This window comes from Sminthopsis crassicaudata, chromosome 2, assembly GCF_048593235.1.
Source record: "Sminthopsis crassicaudata isolate SCR6 chromosome 2, ASM4859323v1, whole genome shotgun sequence".
In the NCBI taxonomy this organism is placed as follows: Eukaryota; Metazoa; Chordata; class Mammalia; order Dasyuromorphia; family Dasyuridae; genus Sminthopsis; species Sminthopsis crassicaudata.
This window is the reverse complement of record NC_133618.1, coordinates 356255250-356282625: the sequence shown is the minus strand read 5'-3', so window position 1 is coordinate 356282625 and position 27376 is coordinate 356255250. Positions and strand designations below refer to the sequence as shown.

General features: G+C 36.1%; 1 protein-coding gene across 1 annotated transcript in view; it reads right to left on the bottom strand.

Moving 5' to 3' along the window:
* Positions 1 to 7629: 7629 nt before the first annotated feature.
* The window catches only part of TRPC7 (transient receptor potential cation channel subfamily C member 7), a 288781-nt gene continuing 269034 nt past the window's right edge, over positions 7630 to 27376 (bottom strand). Inside the window, exons 11-12 of the mRNA XM_074284798.1 lie at positions 10020 to 10095; positions 7630 to 8107 (exon numbers count right to left, since the gene is read on the bottom strand). Of these exons, the coding sequence (XP_074140899.1) occupies positions 7938 to 8107; positions 10020 to 10095 (246 nt within the window). The 3' untranslated portion in view covers positions 7630 to 7937. The remainder of the gene's footprint in view (positions 8108 to 10019; positions 10096 to 27376) is intronic.

Sequence of the window (27376 nt, the reverse complement as noted above, 5' to 3'; positions counted from 1 at the left end):
TTTTAGAATCTCAGGCTGTGGAATTTAACCTAGCTTTTCCTAGAAAAAGCTGTCTATGTCTTAGTAATAGTAATCACTCAATTATCATTGCCTTATAATTTGTATTCTAACCTCACTGCTCAGTTGAAATTGTTTTATCTAACATTATCAGTAACATATTAGCTACTAAAGCAAACATTCTTTTTCTCAATGTTCATTTTTCTTAATCTCTATTCAGTATCTTTTCTCTGGGTTTTAATGACACTACTCTCTTGATTCTCCTATTTGTCTTACTTCTCTTTCCTGCTTTTTTTCCCCTCTTTCCTCCCTTCACTTTCCTCTCTCCTCTCCTCTCTTCTCCTTTTTCTTTTCTTTTTTTTTTTCTATATTCTCTTATTCGATGACATCATTAACCCCCATATCTTCAATTATCACACTTGGAGATGACTCCTGTATCTATATATCTAGCCTTTGTTCCTCTTCTGACATTGCTATCTACTGGACATTTTAAACTGGTTATTCCATAGATGTCTTACATTAAATACATCTAAAACAAAAGTCAGTATCTTTTCCTCTCTTCTTCTGAACTTTCCTTTTTTTGTCAAGGGCCTTCCAAGTCACAAAAACTTATAACCTCAGTCATTTTTCCCCCTCTCTGTTCATCATTGCTTCACATATACAGTCATTTGACTACTCTTATTAGTGACAGCTAGGTAGTAGAGTGGATGCCTGATCCATATTTGCTAGGCCTAACATTAGGAAAATCTGAATTAAAATAGGGTCTCAAATACTTAACTATCCCACTCTGGGGAAATCATGTATCCTCTGTTTATCCCAGTTTCCTCAAGTATAAAATAAGGATCATAACAAACCCACCTCACAAGATTGTTGTAAGGATGAAATAGATATTATTTGTAAAAAAGTGTTTAACCCAGTGCCCGACACATAATAGATAAATACATAAATGCTCATTCCTTTCCTTCCTTGTTCTATTGAGTCTATCTCCACGGCATATTTTGTATCCATCCTTTTCTCTCCACTCACAAATGCTACTTCCCTAATTCAGATCCTCATCATATCTTGCCTGAATTATTGCAATAGTCTATTTATTGGACTCCTGCCTCAAATTCCTTCCCTCTTCAATCTATCCTTCATACAGCTTCCAGTGGTATTTATAAAACCCTAGGTTTGCCCATATTACTCCCATCCTCAATCAATGTCAGTTTATCTAAGACTTCTATTGATTCTAAGATAAGATAGAAACACCTCTGGAACTTCAAGTTCTCCACAAATTGAAATCATATGTTCTATTTGAGTTTGCTATTGGGACTAAAAGGAGGATTCATATGAAAATTTGATTGGCCAATAATGTAAAAAGAATAGGTTATTGTTTTGGTTTCGTTTTAAGTTAAAAGCAAAGGTTCCTAACTTAGCTGGAAATATTTGAAGGCTTAAGGAGGGGTCAAGGAAAGAGATGGCAAGAAAATATTTCATTGATGGTCACTGATGAGATCAGAGGGTGCAGGATATGAAGGATCTGGGCTTTGGGCATGCTACTTTTCAGTATGTAACAGGATAAAGGTGATCAGTGATTCTGTAGAGGTGCCCTTCAGAACTGATGTCTGGATTGCATTAGGCTCTAATATTTTCTCCCAAGTTGAGGGAATATATCTACATTAGTTCCGTATCACAGGCTTTCTCAGAGAAGCAAAACAGGACAAGTATTTTAATGGAGGGAAAGAGAGTGTTTTAATCAAGGGTGTCTGATTAACTCTGATATTACTGTAGAGAGGCACCTATTAACAAGATTACACGGGAGATGGAAATTTCTAGCACTGAAGATTTTCAGAAAATTCCAAGAGAGAGAGAGAGAGAGAGAGAGAGAGAGAGAGAGAGAGAGAGAGAGAGAGAGAGAGAGAGAGAGAGAGGATGAAGGAGGAGGAGAGGAGAAAATATTTAGAGTATATATAGCTCACCAAAATAAAAACAAAAAACCCATGTCCAGAATATATTTTTATATGAACACATGTATCTCAAAAGGATATTCTGAATTGTCTGGGCCCAAACCTCTGGAATATAATTGACCTTAATCACAACCTTTACAGATGGGGGAACTCATATCAGAGACTTTAAGGGATTTTTCCATAATCACAGACAGTAAGTTTCACAGGTAGGATTTGAATGCAGGCCTAATGCTAACATTTCCTTTAAAACAGAAGCACTTATATTGAAGGAAAAAAAATCTCCTTTTCAGAGTTCAAACCCCAGGAACTCAATCAAATCCTTCTGCAGATACTATATTTGTTTCAAGATGATGGCAGAGAAATATAATTGTAAGTGTGATTTATTAGACAATGTTTCTCACAAAAATGATTCATATCTATATTTGACAGTAGTTAGGATGTTTGCCTTGGATTCGGAAAAAATTTGTGTTCAAATGCTGTCTCTTGCACTTAATTAGCCAAGTATCTATCTGAGACTCAGTTTTTCCACCTATAAAATGGGGATAATAATACCTATAGATCCTAACTTACTGGGTTGTTGTGAAGCTTCAAATAAGATAATATATGTAAAGTCCTTTGTGAATTCCAAAAGTTTACATAAATGTCAGTTTTTACTCAATCTGTTCTTCACCTTTCAGAGGCAAATGATTATGTCTCACTTCTAACATTTAACAGGTCTAATATAGATTCTCCCATGTTGTCATCTTTGGAGCTCAGGGATCCTGTGAGCTATGGTCTAGACCAGTGGTCCTCAAACTTTTTAAATAGGGGGCCAGTTCACTGCCCTTCTGACTGTTGGAGGGCCGGACTATAGTAAAAACAAAAGCTCACACTCTGTCTCCGCCCCTCAGCCCATTTGCCATTACCTGGTGGGCCCATAAACATCATCAGCCCGTTGCATCTGGCCCGCAGGCCATAGTTTGAGAACCCCTGGTCTAGACTGACAGACTACCCACTGGACATGATAGGGACCCTGAAGAGATAAAAATAAACTTGTAACCAGCCCCATATTCTTGATATTTGATTCTCTCTGTCATTGTCTAGAAGAGAGATTTAGGAAAGAGGGAGGATTGTAGAATCCCTATTGTCTTTTGAAATTGTTAGGATTAATAATTTCTTCTTGTCATGATCCATTTTAGCACTCTTCTCTTTACTTTATCTTCTGCATAAAAACCTTTCAAGGGATTTGATAGGCACAATTTTTGTGTGAGTGATCTGGATTATAGTCATTTAGTAGCTTAAGATCATAAAAAATGGCCATATCCTTTACTTAGCCAAGCAAATTCCTTCTGAGGGAAGAACTGTGTAGTCAGAAATACATCTCTACCCCATAACTGTGTTTGTGTGCTTGTAGGGCTTGGAAAACTCAGGCCTGAATTCAGCCTATGCTCAGCCCTCCTTATCTGTATTATAGCAGTGTGGTGCCAGGGATTGCCAGGAATATCTGCTATTAGGTTCAGATTCTTTTGGGCTTCCGTTCTTCTATACTTGGCAATGCTTTTTGCCTTCCCACAGTTACTGGCCTACCTGAACTGTGACACAAAAGACAGATAAATCTCAAACCAATATTAAAAATTAGAATTAATTCTTTCTCCTGATCCAGCCTTTGACATATCTGTGTGCTGCCTCAAAACTATTTAGATTTTTAATTTCCAATTTTATTTTTTGCTATACTGTACCCCTCCATGGTTTTAAAATAAGCATTAATAAACAATTGAGGATTGGTGCTGATGGGCTCTTTAATTTTTATTGAATGTTGAGTGCTTTTCTCCCTTGTAGATAAAAAAAAATGTTTTCTTGGCTGGGAATATTCTGACTTGCAGGTATTCCTATCATAGCAGTACATGACTCTGTCTTCCCTGGGAAAGGAAACTGCTGAGCCAGATGAGTGGTCCAAGTCAAGAGCCTTGCTTAGCTGTCTTGAGGTTAGGCAGGAACAAACAAGTTTGATGTATCATTGTCATTTTGTTAGAACTATCCATAATTGGCAGAGAAGGTTATCCTCAATCATGAGGGCATTGGATGAGTCACAGTTTCAAGAATGTTAATAGCATCCTTTAGGCACAATGGGAACCAATTAATTGGGGATTTGTAGTCTATCTTTCTATATTAATTGTTATAACAATTGTTAATTGTTATGATAGGTTGGAGGAAATTTTTCTGCTTAACCACAAGTCCTTATTTTTATGGGTACTCTCTGGGGATCAGAACAGTAGTTGCTACTCCAAAATCAGATTTTCCCTGCAGAGAAGGATTAATGGAGATTCAGTCAAAAAGTCTTTAGTTCATCACTTACAGATAGAAGTGGTTTCTAAACAGGATTGTTTCATTCAGATAGGGAGTGAAAATATGGTAATAAAGTTTACAAGAGGGAGAAAATTGTTATTGTTTTTCTCTATTTTATAGAACATATGTTTTGTTGTTATTAGGACAATGGTAAAAAGATTTTTTTAAACTGAAATATTCCCTGAACAAAGCAGCCATAGCATGAAGCATTTGGAGAGACTGAGTGGTTTCTCTCACCCTTCTTTTATGCCTTGTTTCAAATCTAGTAGGTTTTCAATAATACATAGGAGAAAAAGCTTAATTCCTTTTCTGTCTTATTTGACTGAGAATCCTGTACTTCCTTTGTATCTGTGATGTGAAATATTTGCCGTGGATTTGATTAGATATAAAGTGGGATATAATCTTGATGGCACCAGTTCAGCTCCAGTATCTCAAAGTATATATTTAAGGGGGCTAGAGCTGTGTAAAAGCTGACACTGCTGGATGATGAATGAGGGAGTCATTTAGCAGATTCCAGGAATAACAAAATGACTCTAATAAGTACAGTTAACCTACAAATATTCTCACCAAAGTTAAGATGAGGAGCTTGTGGATCCCATTAAAAACATATCAAAAAGCAACAGCATCACAGACCTCCAGTTGGAGAGACTTTAGAAGTCATCGAGTTCAATTACCTCATTTTTTAAGATAAGGAAATTGAGTCTCAGAGAGATGGTGAAATTTGTTCAAAGCCAGGTAGCTTAAGTAAATGAAAGAGTCAAGAGTCATTGGCCTCCAATTAAGCATTCTTTCCAACATAACATGCTGTCACTCCAGAAATGGAAGCAGTTAGTTCCAGCTCCTCTGGAAGAAATATGAACCAGGCTTATCTTTGCTTGTATTCATAAAAGTATCTAGTTCTTCTAAATACCTAGTGTATGAATCTTTGGGCATACTCTGGGATAGTTCATTAAAATGCTGGATTCTGTGATTCCTTGTTATTTAAATTGTTTCTTTCTGGCTGCTTGGCTATTTTCTTTTTGACCTGAGTTTGGCTACAATATTCATGGGAATTTTCATTTTGAGATTTCTTTCATGAGATAATTGATGAATTCTTTCAATTATTACTTTACCCTTTAGTTCTAGGATATTGGGTTCAATTTTCCTTGATAATTTCTTTGAAAATGCTATCCAGACTCTTAGTAATCACTGATTTTAAGTAGTCAATAACTCTTAAATGGTCTTTACTGGATCTATTTTCAAAGTCAGTTGTTTTTCTAATTTTACATTTTCTTCTATTTTTTCTTCCTTTTGATTTTGTTTGATTTATTCTGGATAGAAAATTCATAGGGTCATTAGCTTCCACTTGCTCAATTCCAATTTTTAAGAAATTATTTTCTTTAGCAAGCTTCTCTATGGTTTTTAAAAATTTGGTCCATTCTACTTTTTAAAGAGGCATTTTCTTCAGTAAATTTTTGAATTTTTTTTCCTCCATTTTTTAAGCTTCTTTTACCAAACTCTTGACTTTTAAAAAATGATTATTTTGTATAACTCATTTATTTTCCTATTTTTCTCTTATTGTCTTCCTTTCCTATTTTCCTCTCTTATTTGATTTCAAAAATCCATTTTGAGCTCTACCAAAAAGACCTTTTGACAGGAGATCAATTCATATTTTTCTTTGAGTCTTCACATGCAGGCATTTTTGACATTGTTTTCCTCTTGTGAGTTTGTGTTTTGATTTTGCTCTGTCACCTTAATAGTCTTGCTATGGTCAGGCCTTTATGTTTTATTTTTGCACATTTTCTAGTTTATTTTGTGGATTTTAAAGTTAAGTTCTGCTCCTGGTGTACAGAAATCAGTGTTCCAAGCTTCTTGCACTGGGGACCAGGGGTCTGGTCATTGGCTTGTTGTCTTACAGTGTTGGGCTCACCTGTTGTACCTAGTGTTCTGGGGCTAGTGATTCACTTGCTATGCTGAGGCTCAGTTCTTGTTGCAGGCAACAGAGTCCTCAGACTTGGGAGCTTAGGCCATGGTTACCTCGGAGGCAGAATTCTGGATCAGATATTGTTGTTCTACTACACTCCCCCACCCCACCACTCACCAAGAGCCTGGGACACTTTAGAAAGCTAGGATACTGGGATTTGAATCAGGATATTTGGATTTGAAACTTGATGGAATTAATATTATATAGGAAATTAATTAAACAATATCTAATCCCCTTCCATTGACTGAGGGGAATTATGTCCCTTATTTCTTGGGGGGGGGGGAAGATTTTTGTTCTTTTTCTATCTTTGAAATAAATATTCTTTGGAAAAGTTAATCTGACTGATAAGTGGTTAAGTAGAACTGGAGTTTGGAGACCCCTAAAACTAGGGGAATATTAATCAATTGGAAACAGACTGGAAGAGACATTATACACCTCAAAGTTCCTTAAAGATATTGAAGAATCTAAGGAGGGATGAAAGGTAAAATCCTGGCTTTCAGGTAGTAGGGGACAGGGTGGTTCCTGTTTACACATGCTTTTCCCTTAATTGAATTATTTTATTTACTACAGTATGAGATCTAAGTATTTAAACTAAGGGGTTAAACTCTAATTGCAAGGGAGATGTCAGTGGGCAGGAATAAAACGAGGTAAGACAGAATAGCCTGAATCTGGGTCCTGAGGTTAATCTAGGGAGTAACATAGGGTTATTGCCTGTAAACCTTTGTCATATATCTACTATTTAAACATATCCCTAGACTAAACATTTTTTTTTTTATCCTCATTATACTACTATAATAAGGCAATGAATGGAATAACAATATTTCACAATAAATTATACAGCTGAGAAAACCTTTCATGGCATTCTAATAGGCAAAAATGAAAGTAACCAGTGTTTGCTATTATGTTTTCTTAAGTCACACGTAGCCCCTGTTATTGAGGTCAACAAATACCAATTCTACTTAGGCCAGCAAGTTATTATGAGGTAATTTTATTTTTATTTTTTCTTTTTAGGTAAAAATAGTAAATACAAGATAATTTTAATAAAAGTAAAAATACATTATTTAGATCCCCCATTCCCTCCAAATAGGCCTACTGACAGAACAATTTTTGATTTAGAATTTTTCAAAAAATTTTAAAACAAATATAACTATGTAGCTATTAGGCTATCTGTGTTCTCATCTGGCACTTAAGAATAGATCACAGGTCACCTCCTGGTTTTGCTTGGTAGTTTTGTTTCTGTGAATATTTAAGGATGATATTTATATATTACATCTACCCTGTAATTAAGCAGTGTTAATGCATGGTATCCAACAAGGAAGGAGTATGTATGCAGCTGAAACAACCATCTTTCCCCCCTGCTCCAGGGGAGAAGATACAATGCTATGGATATGCCAGTAGGTAACACATCATAGTTCAGCTATATGAGAGTAGAGGCCTCGGATATTTGTTGACTGTTTCTCCTCTTATGTCACTCTTTTACAAAAAAGAAAAAAAAAACTGCTTTGGGTATCTCGAATCACCACAACTCCTAAGTCCAGGTGGCTCAGCTGGTTGTAGACATGGCAAACCTGTTTGGACACAATTGTCACCAAGAAACAGGTCCTTGGGAGTTGTATCAGCTTGATGGCTAACACCAGGATTAGGCTCAAATCTTTGTTTTTGTCATTCCCACTGAATGCTGGTTGATATCACTTCTGTGGATCTGGCTAGTCATCCTTGCCTTTATTCATCTTCAGATGATCTTTGTTTAAGTTTTTGCCAAACTTGTCACTGAGCTGCTGAATCAAGCCAGCCAACTCTCCCGTTGTTTGTGATTTTTCTTCAAGAAGCTCATATCGGAGGCTGGAGATATCTTGCTTTATTTCCTTTAGTTCTCCTGAAAAGACAAAAAAATTGGTGAACATGGTCAGATAGAAAGAAGTTACCTTTTTTACATTCCTTTTAAGAAATTAGATGTAGATGTTTAATATTAAATATATTCACAAATGCAAGTTGCTTAGTAACTTCAAATTTAAATCAATTTCAAAGAATAAAATATCACATAATGTAGCAATTGTGATCAGACTTGGCCTTGATCTAGTTATGGGAGAAGTGACTAAAGTGGCTGTTCATAGAGCTTGTGATTTGGTGAAATTTATTTTCCACTTCAATGAAAAATGAGGCTGAAGAATCATGCCAATCACATGGTGGGACCTGGATTTGACCTTCTCATCCTATTTTGGATGAATAAAAAACCAAATGGGAACTGAAGGATTTAGTTTTAGTTTTAATATTCCTGGGTTAAATTGCAACTAAAATAGTTAAACAAAGACTATTGAGATTAAATAAGATGATTTTTTATCATTTTAAAATAATTAGTTCAAAGATGAACCAAATAATTGATAATTCATCATGAATTTAATTCTTAAAAAGAAAGCAATAGAAAATTTACAATGTTTATACTTGCATCAATTTTTCTGTACTATTTTTTCATAACAGCTTTTTTTTAGACTTCTTTATATCTCCTTCCTGGTTGTTCATTTACTTTTGAATTGTGTTTCCATTTTTCCTTTATTATATTTGTAGTCATAGTATATACTGTTCTTTTTTCCCCTTTTTTGGCATTTTGGGGTATATTTCATTCTAAGAAATTCAGAACCTTCTAATTTAGGGATCTAGTCTTTTTGTTTCAGACAATCATGTCTACTGTCTAGACAGGTAAGGAGGTCCCACTTGAGATTGATGGGCTGACCTCCTCCAACCCCAACAAAGGGGCAATATATTTGTCTATTTTGAATGTTTTCCTCTTTTCTCACCAAATTTTTTAGGTAAGCAATTGAAACAGAAAAATGTATTTTCTCCAGGATCAGAATCATGAAGACTTAGAATATTGGTCAAAAGCCACTATGACTCTTGACCAATAATCACATTTATTCCAGTTTTTAATATGCTTGGCATTATACATTACTTTCATTATACATTACTTTGTTTTGCTCTGAGAGAGCAAAAAGCTTTGTTTGTCATTATAGTCCAGTTGACAAAATACATCTTGCTAAAAAAGAATTGAAAAAGCAACCTGCTTAAGGAATTCCAATGGGAAATATTCAGATTGCTCTGGGGAAGAAAAATGGAAATAATAGGTGAAATGATGGTTCTTCTTAGCCTTAACCTAATTAGCGGACAATTGATTTAAAGAAAAGTTATTTCCCAGAGGGTAATTCATTATATTATTACTTTTTTTTTTGATTATAGCTTTAATGAATGTCTAGAATAATGAAGAGAGATCCTCTAAATGGAAACCCAGTGCCTTTAAAGTATGTGAATTTTTGTTCTTATATTACTAGAATTTTTATTATCTTGGAGTAAAAGATAGGTAGTATGGGTCAGAAGCAAGAGCATGAGATTTGGAGTCAGAACTTGCCTAAGAGTCTTATCTTGGATACATTTTTTGATCTCTCTGGACCTCATTTTCTTCACTAATAGTAATATAAAGGAATATATTCTGTTTAAAAAAAAAAAACAGGCAGGAAAAATATACTTAAATGGGATGGAGGAGTGTTAGAGTTGATGTTTGAAATGTAGGACCAAAGGGGGCAGGTTAAAGATGTGGGCTATTTAGAGCAGACAGATTGACTCATGAAAAGCCAGAACCTGGAAGTAAGGATTTCACACATTTCATGAAAGTATTCTCATTTCTGATTCTACTTTCCAGAACTTCCTTAGTGATAAGCATTGAAATAAATGTAGGATAGCTTCCACATATTTGGGGCATCTGATAACTCTGGGAAATACATTGAAACATTGCTTGCCTTCATTGACTTCATCATTTTCTCTGTCCACCTGGGCCTTCAGGACATATCTTTTTATGAGACGCTTTATGATTTTCTGAAAAGTGAACATAAGAGATAAGTTGATCCTATCTCAGGAAGCAGGTAAGGAGAAGAATTACGGACAACCCCCTGTTAACATATGCACCTGAACACTTTGTTAGGTTTCCCAACATCTAAAGCTTGACATCTTGGGCACAATTCTCTTCCCTAAGGGGAATGTCTAGGCCAACTTCTTTATTCTCAATGCCAACCCAATACTTATGGCATAAACAGAGAATAATTCTTTCATCTCAGTTTACTGTATATCTGTAAAATGAGCAATCCTTCCAGCCTTAGATCTACCACTATAGCTGTCAGAAAGGGGCAGAAAGTTCAGCCAGAGACAGGGAGCTATTTTAGATCTAGAGAAAGTTGACCAGTATGGTATAAAAGAAAACAAATTGAACTATGAGTATGGAGATTTGGATTTTTCTCTCTGAGCAAATGAAATTAAATTCTTTTTTTGGAAACTTCCTCTTAATTTCTCACCTTGCCCCCCCCCTTTTTTTAAACAAGCAGGTTGAACTAGATAATAACTCATTTACATAGCAATTTAAGTTTTAGAAAATGCTTTTCTCAGAATACCTCTGTGAAGCAAATATGCATTATCATTATTGTTCCCATTTTACAGATGAGGAAACTGAGACCAAGAGAGCTTAAATGATTTATGTATAGCCAAATAGGTAATAAATGATACAACAGACTCTAATATACAGATTTCTTGATTCCAAGTTTGGTACTAACAGCACATTGTCTATATCAGTGATGTGAAACCCAAATAGAAACAAATCCCCAATAGCTGCATATTGCCTTAGAACGTCACAAATTAAAATTATCTATGCTTTTTTTTTTAATCCATAAGTATTATTTTTAAAAAATTAATTTGGTGAATTCTTCCCAATTACATTGAAATCTGGTTCAAGTTTCACTTGAGAGTGTTTTAGCTCATGATTCTTGAGTTTGATACCTCTGGCCTAGTTCTCTAAGTTTTTTCTACTTCTGGGACTGAAGCAATGCCAACAGTATCTGTCTAGCAAGTGAAAATCAGTGACATGATATGGAAGATGAGGGTGAGGCAGGATAAACATGAGAGATTTAGTTTAGCAAAGGAATTCTGTACAATGTTGGAGAAAAAAAGAGAATTTCTTTAAGAAAGAAGCAGTCATGTTAAAATCTTTGGAATTTTAGATGCAAAGGTCTTTATCCATAAATACGACTTACTCTGACACTGTCAGTAACCTTTGAAGAAGTGGGTTTGTCCTTTCTCCCTTATTTACTATACAAATTTTGTCTTCTCCTCTTTCATTGCTGCAAATGGGCAAATTATTTCCATGGTTCTTGCCAAATCAAGGATTTGATAAATATCCTCATTTAAGATTCAGTCTTGAGACTTAAGACAAAACACCATTGTTTCTTGTGGTAAAGAAGGAATGATTACACGTTGACTGAGTAAGTTAGAGTAACTGCCTTGCATCTTAACCATTTCTCCTTTCACTTGATCACACATGAGCATAAAGGCTGTGATCTTTAGCTGAAAGAGAATTAGATGGATAGAGATTTTATTTTTAGGATTCTATTTTTGGCTTCATTGTTGTGATCTCCCTTTTTCTGTTTCCCACATTGCTCCCCTATTCCTTTCCATAAAGGCTTCTGGGATCTCCATTCTATGTGAAGGTTTTTGGAAAGAAAAGGGAAGTGAATTGCAGGAAACTCCAAGCTAGAAATTTAAATTTGTTACCTTCACCAGTAAGTAAAATGATTGTCTTGGTGTGCTAGGTTTTTCAAGTGAAATCTGTTAAAATAATGATTTTCTAAAACCAAAGTCTTCAGGATTCTTCCAATCTCTACACTTAGCCTATTCTTTGCATCTGAAAAGTCCTCTCATTCAATTAGTCAATCTTTAAAGCCCAGCTCCAATACCTCTTTTTCCAGAAGTTACCCTGATCCCTGAGACCTCTCACATCTCACAAAATGCTTTGCTTTGTGCTTTTAAAATTTACTGATTTTGAGATATTGTGTATATACTTAATCCAGTTGGAATTGTGAGGGCAGAACCATGTCTTATTTAAATCTTGTACCTCCCCCAGAATAAATGTTTGGTGTATTGTAGTGCATTGCGTTGTATTATGTTATATTTTATTGTGCTGTGTTCTGTTGTATTTTATGGTGCTCTCCAGATTCAACAATTCATTCTCATATCATAAAGAGGATTTTGCAGACCTTGCATGAATATTGCATCTCTCTTATTTTGTTGTGTTTATTGGTACCTTGCTTTAGATGATGAACTTTTTTAAAAACAGTAGCTGTCTTTTGCCTTTCCTTGTATCCAAAACACTTGGCACAGTGTCTAGGACACAGTAAGTGTTTATTGAATGTTTATCAACTGGCTGATATTGAATAACATGACATTGTCAGTGCCCTGATAAAGGCCCTTGCGTATATCTTTAAATTTATATCTCTAGAGCTAGAAAGGACCTGATGGGTCATTTAGTCCAATCCCCATTGGAGGCGAAGTGAATTGTCTAACTTCCCCTAAGATTTATTTAAAGCTAGGTTTTTGTACCTTGATTCTGGGCTGATATATCAACCACTCTTCCCATTGTGTCCCATTGTCATTAGGCACTTACTGAGCATTATTTCAATGGAAATTAATTAGTAGTAGTAATAATAATAATAATTGTTGTTGTTGTTGTTCAGTCATGTCTGACTCTTGATTCTGTATAAGATAAAGTGAGTGAAGACCTCTCATGGGAATATGACTTTTTACAATAATAAGTTGAGCTATAGCTAAAAAAACAGCAAGTATTCAATTGTCTTGATGAACATTTCTCTATCCTATTTCCTACCATCTCTTAATTTGCATTTAAGTGCTTATTTTAGAGGCAATTATGGCTTTGGGAATTAAGGTAACAGAATTCTCTTTTCCAAGAATATTTGCTTTTATAGCAATTCTCTAGGGAAATTTTTTTTTAAAAAGCAGGTTTGTTGTTTCCTAATATTCTTTTGTTTTTGGATTAGACTTTTGTTTTTAGAATGTTTTGGGGCAGGGGGAGTATAGAGGCTTCTGGTCTATTTAATTTTGTGTTTTGCAGTTTGTGCTTTGCACTCCTTTACTAACAACACCTTTTCTGTTCGGAGTTGCCCTTCCAACAAAAGATCATTATGAATTGCTTTTTGCCTTTTCTTTACCTTGAAAGTCACTGATTGTTTTTTGTGGTCGTTACTGTCCCACATAATTCTGTGGGCCATAGAATAGTAATACTATCCTTGAAGCTATATTGGCAAAGACACTGGAGTGATTGGCTTCCCTTCTTCAGCAGAATTAGGCAAACGCACATTAAGGGATTTGCTCAGGTTCACACATTTCATAAGTATCTGAATCTGGATTTGAACTCAGAGCTTTCTGACTCCAGGCTCAGCACTCTATACATTGAGTAAAGCCAGCTGCCTCTAATAATAACAATAGCTAACATTTATATAATGCCTACTACATGCCAGGAATTGTGCTATGTACTTTTTTTTTTTTTTTTTTTTTTACAAATTATCTCATTTGATTCTCACAACAACCCTGGAAGGTAAGTGATTTTATTATTTCCTTTTTGCAGATAAAGCAAGAGAAGCAAATGAAGGTAAAGTGACTCCCTTAGCTTACACAGCTAATCAGTTTCTGAATTAAGATTTGAAATCAAGACTTTTGGACTTTGGGCCCAGTGCTCTATCTACTGTGCCACTTAGCTAATAAAAATATTGTCATTAAAGTTTATATTATATACTATACTTCAGTATAACAAACCCCATTAAAAAAGGATGATATCTAACTCATCCTTTCCCCTCCTTCTGCCTGTTCTTAAGCTAAATGAGGGCTGATGGCCAGACTTTATACTTACTAATCTATACAAAGGTTTGATCAGGGTTCCCTTCTAAGGAGGACTCTCTGGAGATAGAATCAATAGTATTTACTATATTTTCTAGTTGACCATCATACAAATAGACTTTCATGGGCAAATAGGCAAGGGATTATTTTTAGGTTGTATTAGAAAGTTAACTTGCAAAGGAATATTACGTTGATGACCTTCCAACTCAAAGAAGGTTAAGTCTAATAAATAAATAGCAATAGGCTGCCAAACAGAATATTACTCTATTCTTTTTTAAAAAGACAAATAGAATGCAAATCTAGGATATGTATGTATGTAACCAAGCTTCTTGCCATCTTCCTTTAGGGAAGTTAGCCATCTGAAACACTCTGAGTAAAAATGAATGCAAAGTTCCTATTCTTCAGTTGAATTACATAACTTGGGATAGCAAAAATCAAAGTGCCTTTGAGACCAAATGAGAGGTATGATTAGACAGTGAATTTTGTGTCAGGAAGACCTGGGTTTAAACCTCTTTATATATTAGGTTTTTTTCTATAAAATGAATTGATCAGATTCAGTGGCTTAAAAGGTCCTTTTCTGTTCTAAATCAATGGTTCTATTATTATTTTCTACAATTCTATGAGAAGGAAACGAAAAATGGAGATGAATGCCAAGAGATTTCTCAACTTTACATGCAAAGGAGGCACACATTTCCACAAGGGAATAAATGTGGTATAAGCCCCAAGCAGCTGAATCATTGTGGAAATTGTTGGCAAAAAGAAAAACAAAGTAAGTTTCCTGGGCTTTCTTAAGGAAAAGACACCTCTATCTATGTAGGTGGCTTTGAAAAGATGAGGAGAGAGAACACATACTGTATGTTGAAAATGGCCAACGTAGTAGAATCCAGAAGGAAGTTACCACCTGAGAAAAGAGAAATTGAGGAACATTTTGGGGAGTGTAAAAATGATCAAATCCAAAGAAAAATCATTTTTCAAATTTGGGTTTATCAAAGTCTTAAGAATAGAAGGGATTGATGTGTCAATTACATTGATAACTTCCTGCTGCTTTCCTTTGATCTCTTATTTATTTTCTTTATTTCTTGTATGTATATAATTGTTCATGTATTGTCTCCCCCATTAGATTGTTTGAGCGCCTTGACAGACAGAAATCTATTTTGCCATCCTTAGTAAACCCAGTCCTAAGCACAATGCCTTGACACATAGTAAGTATTTACTAAAAGCTTATAGACTTACAGCTTTACAATTAAGGACTTGAAGAAGCTTAAAAGAGAGGAGGTAAGTTCATTTTTTAAAGTTCATAGATAGGCTCAACAAATGTTATCTTTAGGTGGATATATCTTCTTTCCATAATTTATTTTGGATAGTGTGTGTGCATGTGTGTGTGACCATGAATGAAGTGTTCATCTCTGTTGGAAAAGGACTTAATATCTGTGAAAATAAATGCATCAATCATTATTTTAAAGGTGCATAATTTCATCAGTATTTCTATCAAATGCAATTCACTATCTCTTTATACTACAATAGATATGTCCATGGGTTGTTTGAAAATATTCATTACTCCTGTGATATGACTCTCTGCTCTTTACTTCAGACAATAGATCCACAATTTTCCTCAGCACTATACTTGAAGACTTTATAACTTTGGAGTACTTGAAAGTACTTGATTTCTGCCTTTGTGACCTCAAGGACATCTCTGCACCTCTATGAAAAAATCAGGATGATTATTGGAAGGGGACTGTATATTCTCAGCATATTTGCTGGTCAATGGATATACTTTAAAATAATCTACAGTCATTTGTAACTATAAGCTTCCTGCTACCCCTGATACTAGCCTGAGAAAAGAAAAGGATTCAAAAGAAGTTCTTGACATAAGTCTCATTACTATTAAATCCTGTTGTGTTTTCTGTAACCAAGACTTTGAACAGCTCAGCAGCCTGGCCTGGGACACAAGATTTTCTAGAGATAAATTATACAAGGCAGCAGAATCATAGATATATGGAGAAAGCAATAATAGTACACTAGAAATTTCACCTGGGTCTCTTTCTGTTGCTTTTCAAAGATACCTTTCTATACATATACTATATACTATAATGGTCTAATCAATTAACATTATCAAGAACCTCTTTTTTTTTTTTTAAAGGATTTATGCAAATTTTAGGCAATTTCAGTACAGGAAAATGTTTGGTGCCCTGGGTATTTTGGGAGGTTCCTACTGCTATTCTGCCAATGCAGATCAGTTCCCTGTCTTTCTTGTAATAACAGTAGATGTTTTTACAAGTAGTGTCATTATCTCTCCAAATATAATTTCCAGTCATCCATCATCCTCTTAAAAATGACAACTCAGTCTACCTATCCTATTTTTCACATATAACAGAATTTCAATGGAGGAAAATATTTTGAATGCAATTCATTTATTTTGTGAAAAACAAATCAGAAATTGAAAACTAAGAACAAATAGCATAAAAAAATCCATGTCAAAAATAATTTTCTGTACCTGTATTGCTCCCTGCTAGAAACATCTTTGTTACCTAACTGAATCCAGTTGCTGAGGATCAGATATGTAGTTCTGGCTTGAACTTGTGAGAAAAATCATAATATTTCAGAACCCTCTTTGATATTGGTTCTGATACTTACTAGCTGTGTGATTGTAGGCAAGTCATTTCCTTATCCTCATCTGAAATGGGGAGGATACTTGCAATATCAGCTTCAGCTGGTTGTTGAAAAGAAGTTATTTTTAAACTTATGCAATTATAAGTCATAATCATCATCACTATTATTATTATTTACTATATTTGAGTTCTGGTATACAAAAAACCTTTCTATAAGACCTACATGTACATCTGCAGAGAAGTAGATGTGCCACAAAAGCTGCTTCTCACAAAAAGCATGGTAGCCATTATCACGCAGAACAAAGGAAAAAGGGTGATTTACATGGCAGGTTTCTCCCATATGATTCATGTCACCAGAAATGACATTTATATACTATTGTGGCCATCTTTTAAGAGCTCAAATTATATGAGCCCTTTGATTTCAGAGGCGAGATGAATGAGGCGGGAGACTCATGGAGTATAAAAAGAGCTCCAGTTTATTATGCTGTACAGCCTTGTTGATATACATTTTTGCAAGTGTGATCAGCATGTGAACAGTAGGCAATCCCCAATCACTATTCAGAGAAGTAGCTTGTAGGCTTTGTGTATGCATGGTATCTGCCAATGGGAGGCAAGTGAACCCAGCAATTCAGCACCTTGATCACAAAGGAGAGGGCCTGTCCAAGCATCCCTGCTTATGTAGCCACTGGCTGTGGCCCTCAGGTTCCCATGATCAAAACAATCATTTTTGCTCAACAAGGGCATTTCTGCAACGTGACAGAAAACTTATTGTGCATCAAAGGTTGAGGTGGCCTCGGTACTCCTTGGCAGAATCCATACCCTTGCAATTCCCCCTTTTTATCTTTTAGATAAAAAGTTCTTTCATGAGCTGCAACCTCTGAAAGGATGATGGAGAAAGATCTGTAAAAGCATCCTAATATTACAGGTAACAACAAAGCAGTATCAACATAATACACAGGGCAACCCATGATTCCAATTTTAACCACCATGAAAGAGGTATTATAAAATCAATGTTTGATTTTTTTTTCCAGCAGTTTTATCTGGATTCGAATTTTCATGAGACGCTTTCTCTATATCAGATGCTAATTTATATAAACTTTCTATGTCACCTTCAATTGTGTTATTGAAAAATAAACCATTCAAATGCTTCTTGTATTGTTCCAATCATAATCTTGACTAGTATGATTATACAGCAATTATAACTTTTGTATATCTGTAATCACATTGTAACTGAGCCTAGAGTTTCAATAACTCCACTTCTGCTCCTATTTCCAATGATACTTCCCTTAAATCTTTTATCATCTAGTATAATTATTCATCTATCTTAGCTTGTTGGGCAAAACCCACTGAGACATTCCTACCTAGTTCCTCTATATATCCAGCTTGTACTATGCTGTTTTGTATATTAGATATGGACATTGCAAGAGAGACTGATGAAACTATAAATGAAACTAACATAGTGATACCTAGTATGACACAACTGATATATTTCTTTTTTTCTAATGGGACTAATGTCTGTTTCCTTCTTTTCTATTATGGAACTGAACTTATGATCAGTCTTAGAATGACACCATTTCTCACTTTTCTTTGGTAACAGTTACAGTCTCCCCACATGAATACATATTTCCCTCCAAGACAGGTTTTAATATAGAACTGGTGTTCAATTCCAGGGCCCAAAATGTTTTTCCATGTGCCAAACTGCCGGCCCAATTCTTGAATGACAAGAATGTGTCCCATGGAGGCTTGTGCTTTCTAAGGGGCCAACCTGATGATCCATTATGTAGACACAGTGCTGCAACTCTCTCATGCAGATGAGGGTGTCACTATGACATGCCCAGCATGTGTATCATATAATACCCCATTACCCCATGAGACAATCTAGGCCATGGTGGGTCCATAGCTCCACCTTTTGGCCTCTGTTGTCAGTCCTGATTGTGTGTAACACAAACCCATATATATATATGTGTGTGTGTGTGTGTGTGTGTGTGTGTGTGTGTAAAGCATCTTGCAGGTGGTCTTGGGGGCATGTCTTCTCCTCCTGTTGGACAGTTGCCTTTTCCTTTTTTTCTCTTCTGCTTTATGGACAATTTTGAGATGTCTGGTGGGACTCCATTGCTGAAGGTTTCTTCCTGTGGCGATACAAGCATATCCTGGCCCCCAAATTAGAACCCTATAGGGTCCCTCCCATCCTTCAGGACCCTTTTCCATTACTATGGTCTTGTTCTTAGGGGGCCTTATTAATGAAGATGGAATATTGTCTTTGAGTGATTCATGGTCTATGTTCACCAGAGAATATTTCATAGCTAGACTTAAATCATTTGAATCAAATTTTAAGTCATTTATTATGTACACTGCTTTATCTAGATCTTTCTGAGTGACCCTACCTCTATCTTGTTCTTTTTGTTTTTTGATGAATCTCTTCAGGGTCTGATTAGTCCTTTCTTCAATAGTCTGTCTAGTAGGGTTGTAAGGAATTCCAAAAATATGATGTATAGAGAATTCCTGTAAGAACTGTTTTTAGGGGGCGGAGCCAAGATGGCGGAAAAGATACACAGGACTCTGTGAACGTCCTTACTCCCTCACAACCAATTAGATAAATCAGCCTCAGAAATAGCACTGGACTGATAGAATCCACAAGGACTGGAAGCACGACTTAACAGCTGAAGAGAATCTAGAGTTTCAACAGAAAAGGTCAGTTCCCAGGGGAGGAAGAAGAGAGGCCAGTACAGACGGCTGGGTGCTAGCACACTGCGCCGATTGCGCTGGGGAGGGCTCTGGGATCAGAGAAGCCACTGAGATAGAAGTATCTGGCACAGGCTGTTAGCTCTTCTCTGCTTATAAAACAGCAGTTCAGAAGAGAAATCAAGCCAACTTAAAATTTAAAACCAGATTGGATCTTCCCAGATGCTGAGGTGACTCAGCATATGTCGGCACTGTGGGTGTGGCTGACATAGGCTTTCCTAGCTTCCACCTGTGAGTAGTTAAGAGATTGAGAAGTGGGCGGATACGGCCCAAGGCAAGACAGTGCCTGGCTCAGCTGGAGGGAGTGGAACTCAGCTCCGGAATCCCAGAGAAGCAGAACCTTTGAACTAGGGACCGAGGTTTCTGGCAGACACTTCCAGTTTGAGCGCAGGGGCTTTTCACGTCACCTGCTGCTGACATCCACGCCCCATCGGGACGCATAGGCCGGGCTTTGTGTTGTCTTTACTGTTCAGTCTCAAATCTCAGGGAAGCCGCTAGAACACAGCGCCCTCAAAGCACAGCAGTGCTGATCACCTGTGAGGCTCTTCCAGGGAGGGAGTGGGGAACTCTCTCCTAGAGCTCTCTCTTAGCTCAGGCGCAGGAGCCACTGCATCCATCCGGTCTGGGAGGAAGCTGGTAAAGAAATAAATAAATAATTTCCCACCCCAGGGACAGACCCCAAAAGATTTTTTAAGTATGAGTAAGAAGCCAAAAAGAACCATTGACTCATTCTACACAGAGAAAGAGCGGGTATCCAACCCCGAGGAAGTTATCAGCAGAGAGTCAGCAGATAACAACCTAAAGGGGAACGATACCTGCCCCCCATCACATAACTCTAAGCTAAGAGAGTTTGAAGAAAAATGGGGAAAGGAAAGGGAAGCTATGATAGAGCATAACAACGTTCTGAAATTGGAGTTGGAAAAAATAAAGAATTCACAGGAGATGCAGGGAAGTAAAATTTGTGAATTAGAAAAGGTTAAAAAATCACAGGAAAGTAGGATTTCTGAATTGGAAAAGATAAAAAAGTCTCAAGAAAATAGAATTTCTGAATTGGAAAAAGAAAATGATTCTCAAAAAAAATTAGGGAAATGGAAAAAAATTCAATAGAGCAAAATAATTCATTTAAAAAAGAAATTGGGCATTTACAAAAAGAACTAAAAACTGTGAAAGAAGAAAATAACTCCTTAAAAGTCAGGATGGAACAAATAGAAATGAATGATTCACAGAGAACCCAAGAATCAGTCAAACAAAACAAACAAAAAAAAAAAATGAAAAGCTGGAGAATAACGTCAAATACTTACTGGGAAAATCTATAGACCTGGAAAATAGATCTAAGAGAGATAATCTACGGATCATTGGACTTCCCGAAAACTACGACCAAAAAAAGAGCCTACATTCTATTTTACAGGAAATTATCAAAGAGAACTGTCCAGAGATAATAGAAACAGAAGGGAAAGTAGATGTGGAAAGAATTCATCGAACTCCTTCTGAAATAGACCCTAAAAAAAGAACACCACAGAATATTGTGGCTAAGCTGCAGAATTACCACATAAAGGAGAAAATCTTGTAAGCAGCTAGAAAAAAAAAATTTAAATACCAAGGTGCCACAATAAGGGTCACCCAAGATCTGGCTGCCTCCACATTAAAAGATAGAAGGGCCTGGAACCTGATATTCTGAAAGGCAAAAGATCAAGGACTGCAACCAAGAATGAACTACCCAGCTAAGTTTAGCATCTTTTTCCATGGAAGAAGATGGTCATTCAATGAAATAGAGGAATTCTATATGTTTCTAAGAAAAAAACCAGATTTAAACAAAAAATTTGATCTACATCCACAAGACTGAAGAGAAACAGAAAAAGGTACACAGAACCCTTGAGAACTGTATCTCTGTTGTGGATATATAAAAAGTACTCATGGATAATTTGATTTTACTGATATAAAAGAAAAAAAGGGGGGGTGTAGTAAAGGGAAGGAGGTCGTTTCAGAAAAAGGGGAAGGAATGATAAAAAGAGGGAAACTACATCCCAGGAAGAGGCATAGAAAATACACCATATCTGAGGGAATTTAGTGAGGGGGAGAATCATTGTGTGAATCTTACTCTCATCAGAAGAGGCTCAAAGAATAAATAAATGGCATATTTATTTTTCAGAGAATTCTCTCTCACCTCATTAAAAGGGGGGAGAGGAAAAGGGAAAAGGAAAAGGAGAATAAGTGAAGGGACTCAGAGGGAGGGGGGAGGGATACTAAAAAAAAAGGGAGGGCTGCGCATCACAAGGGGGGTCTATAAATTAAAATAGGGGAAGGGGATCAGGGGGGTCAAAGGAAAAAGCATCATCTGGGTATAATATGATGGCAGGAAATACAGAATTAGTAATTTTAACTGTAAATGTGAATGGGATGAACGCTCCCATCAAACGGAGACGGATAGCAGATTGGATCAAAAATCAGAACCCTACAATATGTTGTCTACAGGAAACACACTTAAAGCAGGGAGATACATACAGAGTAAAGGTAAAAGGTTGGAGCAGAATCTATTATGTTTCAGGTAAAGCCAAAAAAGCAGGGGTTGCCATCCTTATCTCAGATCAAGCAAAAGCAGAAGTTGATCTCGTTAAAAGAGATAAGGAAGGAAACTATATCCTGCTGAAAGGTAGCATAAATAATGAAGCCATATCAATACTAAACATATATGCACCAAGTGGTATAGCATCTAACTTTCTAAAGGAAAAATTAAGAGAATTGCAAGAAGAAATAGACAGTAAAACTATAATAGTGGGAGATCACAACCTTGCACTCTCAGATTTAGACAAATCAAACCACAAAACAAATAAGAAAGAAATTTAAAAAATCAATAGAACATTAGAAAAACTAGGTATGATAGACCTTTGGAGAAAACTGAATGGCAATAGAAAGGAATATACTTTCTTCTCAGCAGTTCATGGATCCTATACAAAAATAGACCATATATTAGGACATAAAGATCACAAAATTAAATGTAGGAAGGCAGAAATAATAAATGCCTTCTTCTCAAATCACAATGCAATAAAAGCTACATTCAGTAAAAAGTTAGGGGTAAGTAGACCAAAAAGTAATTGGAAAATGAACAATCTCATCTTAAAGAATGACTGGGTGAAACAGCAAACTATACAAACAATTAATAATTTCACCCAACATAATGACAATGATGAGACATCATACCAAAATCTGTGGGATGCAGCTAAAGCAGTAATAAGGGGAAATTTTATATCTTTAGAGGCTTATTTGAAGAAAATAGAGAAAGAGAAGATTAACGAATTGAGCTTGCAACTTAAAAACCTAGAAAAAGACCAAATTAAAAACCCCCAACCAAAAATTAAACCTGAAATACAAAAATTAAAAGGAGAAATCAATAATATTGAAAGTAAATAAACTATTGAATTAATAAATAAAACCAAGAGTTGGTTTTATGAAAAAGCCAATAAAATAGATAAACCTTTGGTAAATTTGATCAGAAAAAAGAAAGAGGAAAATCAAATTGTTAGTCTTACAAATGAAAAGGGGGATCTTTCCACCAATGAAGAGGAAATTAGAGAAATAATAAGGAGTTACTTTGCCCAACTTTATGCCAATAAATTTGATAACTTAAGTGAAATGGATGACTTCCTCCAAAAATATAGGCTCCCTAGATTAACAGAGGAGGAGATAAATTGCTTAAATAGTCCCATTTCAGAAAAAGAAATAGAACAAGCTATTAATCAACTCCCCAGGAAAAAATCTCCAGGACCAGATGGATTCACATGTGAATTCTACCAAACATTTAAAGAACAATTAGCCCCAATGCTATATAAACTATTTGAAAAAATAGGGGATGAAGGAGTCCTACCAAACTCCTTTTATGACTCAGACATGGTACTGATACCTAAACCGGGTCGATCGAAAACTGAGAAAGAAAATTATAGACCAATCTCCTTAATGAATATTGATGCTAAAATCTTAAATAAAATATTAGCAAAAAGACTTCAGAAAATCATCCCCAGGATAATACACTATGATCAAGTAGGATTTATACCAGGAATGCAGGGCTGGTTTAATATTAGGAAACCTATTAATATAATTGACCATATTAATAATCAAATTAATAAAAACCATATGATCAAAGATGGCGGCGTGGAGGAAGACAGCTGCTTGAGCTCCTCGTTTTCTCTCAGAACATACTTCATGACAAGCCTCTGACTTAATGCTTGACCCAGAAAGAAACCCACAAATTATCACCAAGAGAAGACATCCTTGAAAGTCGCCAGAAAAGGTCTGTGTTTGCTTGGGGGAGGGTCAATCAGACTGGGTGCAGACTGAGGGCAGGCAGCCAAAGCAAGACAGGCAGCTCACACAGCTCAGACCAGAGGGGGAGGGGTGTGATCTCTGCCGTTTCTGCGAAAGGGCTTTTGCCCCAGTGTGGATGCTCCGTCTTGGCAGCAAGCCAGGAGCAGCAGAGAGGGTGTAAACACCGGAGGTGAAGATTAAAACCCCAGAAAGCCAGCGTCTCTCAGAGCCCAACCACCCCCAACCCCCACCTGGACTGACTCGGTGCGTTCTCAGAGCCTCAGAGCGCAGACTAGGTACAGTCATTGCTGTTCTGTTACTGGCTCTCTGCTGCCCTACCCCCAGTCTGTAGAGGAAGCCCATTAATACCATCCAGCCCCATCCCTCGCAAAACAGACCAATTGTTTCTCTTGTCAGTTTGTTTTCTTTGATTCCTACTCTGACAAAATGAACAAAAAATTCAAAAGGGCTCTAACCATTGACAGCTTCTGTGTGGAGAGGGAGCAGACTTCAAATGCTGAGGAGACTAGGAACAGAATGTCCCCAGATGTATCCCCTGGGAGGGATATAAGCTGCTCCTCAATACAAAAGAAACTCATAGAGGAAATCAAAAAGGCTCTCACAAGAGAGCTGGAAGAGAAATGGGAAAAGGAAAGGGAAGCTTGGCAAGAGAGCCTGGAGAAGTCATCCCATGCATTCAAAGACAGAATGGATAAAGAAATCAAATCATTGAGAAACAAGATTAGTGAGCTGGAAAAGGTAAACAACTCCAAGGAAAACAGGATTAGTGAGCTGGAAAAGGTAAACAACTCCAAGGAAAACAGGATTAGAGAGCTGGAAAAAGAAATCAGCTCTCTAAAAAATAAAATGGATAAAATGGAAAAAAATTCCATAGAAGATAAAAACTCAATTGGACAATTACAAAGAGATATAAAAAAAGTGAGTGAAGAAAATACATCATTGAAAATTAGACTGGAACAAGTAGAAATGAATGACTCAAGGAGAAACCAAGAGGGAGTCAAGCAAAACCAGAGAAATGAAACAATTGAAAAGACTGTCAAGTACCTTACCAGAAAGACAACAGACCTGGAAAACAGATCCAGGAGAGACAATTTGAGAATAATCGGACTCCCTGAAAAATGGGAGGAAAAAAAGAGCTTGGACACCATTTTCGAGGAAATTATCAAAGAGAACTGCCCAGACGTTTTGGAAACAGAGGGTAAAATAGACATTGAGAAAATTCATCGATCACCTACTGAAAGGGACCCTAAAATCAAAACGCCAAGAAATATAGTGGCCAAGTTCAAGAACCATCAGACAAAGGAAAAGATATTGGAAGCTGCTAGAAAAAAGCAATTCAGATATGGAGGTTCCACAATAAGGATAACCCAGGATCTAGCAGTGTCCACATTAAAAGAACGCAGGGCCTGAAACATGATATTCCGAAAAGCTAAGGAACTTGGTATGCAGCCAAGAATAACTTACCCAGCAAGAATGAGCATCGTTTTCCAGGGAAGAAAATGGACATTTAACGAAATAAATGAATTCCATCTATTTTTGATGAAAAAACCAGACCTACATAAAAGGTTTGATCTTCAAATACAGAACTCAAGAGATCTCTAAAAAGATAAAAAGAAATCTTGAGAACTATACTTCTGTCAAAAAAATATGTAAAGAACATATGTACAATTTGTCTTAGAAACTAGAGGTGGAAAGGAGATTATATCATAAAAAAATATAAAGTGGTGGTACTACATCTCATGAAGAGGCAAAGGAAACCTATTATATCTGAGAGAAAGAAAGGAGGGAGATGAACATAGCGTGTATCAATAGACATATTCAATTTATGGTGAAACTTCTTCCACTTCATTGAAAAGTGAAAGGGAAGGAGTAAGCTAAGGGGTAGGGAATACAGTAATTTCGAGGAAAAGGGGTAAAATAAGGGGAGGATCTTTAAGGTGGGGGAGGGATCCTAAAAAGGGAGGGCTGTGAAAAGCAAGTGGTGTTCACCAGTTTAATACTGGATAGGAGGGTAAAAGGGAAGGAAAGGGCAAAAGCATAAGCAGGGGTTAATAGGATGGCAAGCAATATAGAATTAGTCCTTCTAACCATAAATGTGAATGGGGCAAACTGCCTCATAAAGAGGAAGCAGTTAGCAGACTGGATTAAAAATCAGAATCCTACTATATGTTGTTTACAGGAAACACACCTGAAAGTGGATGAGACATTCAAACTAAAAGTAAAAGGGTGGAGCAGAATCTATTATGCTTCAGGCAAAACCAAAAAAGCAGGAGTAGCCATCCTCATCTCAGATCAAGCAAAAACAAAAATTGATCTAATTAAAAGAGATAAGGAAGGGCATTATATCCTGCTAAAGGGAAGCATCAATAGTGAAGCAGTATCAATATTAAACATGTATGCACCAAGTGGTGCAGCATCTAAATTCTTAAAAGAGAAATTAAGAGAGCTGCAAGAGGAAATAGATAGCAAAACTATAATAGCGGGAGATCTCAACCTTGCACTCTCAGAATTAGATAAATCAAACCAAAAAATAAATAAGAAAGAAGTCAAAGAGGTAAATAGAATACTAGAAAAGTTTGATATGATAGATCTTTGGCGAAAGCTAAATGGAGACAGAAAGGAATATACTTTCTTCTCAGCAGTTCATGGAACCTATACAAAACTTGATCATATACTAGGGCATAAAAACCTCAAAATCAAATGCAGTAAGGCAGAAATAGTAAATGCATCCTTTTCAGACCATAATGCAATCAAAATAACATTTAATAAAAAGCCAGGGGAAAATAGAGCAAAAAAATAATTGGAAACTAAATAATCTTATACTAAAGAATGATTGGGTAAAACAGCAAATCATAGACATAATTAATAACTTCGCCCAATAAAATGACAATAATGAGACATCATACCAAAATGTGTGGGATACAGCCAAAGCAGTAATTAGGGGAAGTTTTATATCTCTACAGGCCTACCTGCATAAAATAGAGAAAGAGAGGGCCAACGAATTGGGTTTACAACTAAAATTGCTAGAAAAGGAACAAATTAAAAACCCCCAGACAAACACAAAACTTGAAATTCAAAAAATAAAAGGTGAGATTAATAAAATTGAAAGTAAAAAAACTATTGAATTAATTAATAAAACTAAGAGTTGGTTTTATGAAAAAACCAACAAAATAGACAAACCCTTAGTAAACCTGATTAAAAAAAGGAAAGAGAAAAAGCAAATTGATAGTCTTGAAAATGAAAAGGGTGAACTCACCACTAATGAAGAGGAAATTAGAACAATAGTTAGGAGCTACTTTGCTCAACTTTATGCCGATAAATTCGATAACTTAAATGAAATGGAAGAATACCTTCAAAAATATAGCTTGCCCAGATTAACAGAGGAAGAAGTAAGTAGTCTAAATAGTCCCATCTCAGAAAAAGAAATAGACCAAGCTATTAACCAACTTCCTAAGAAAAAGTCCCCAGGACCAGATGGATTTACAGGTGAATTCTACCAAACATTTAAAGAACAACTAACTCCAATGCTATGTAAACTATTTGAAAAAATAGGGATTGAAGGAGTCCTACCAAATTCCTTCTATGACACAGACATGGTACTGATACCTAAACCAGGTAGAACGAAAACTGAGAAAGAAAACTATAGACCAATTTCCTTAATGAATATTGATGCTAAAATCTTAAATAAGATATTAGCAAATAGACTTCAGAAAATCATCCCCAGGATAATACACTATGACCAAGTGGGATTT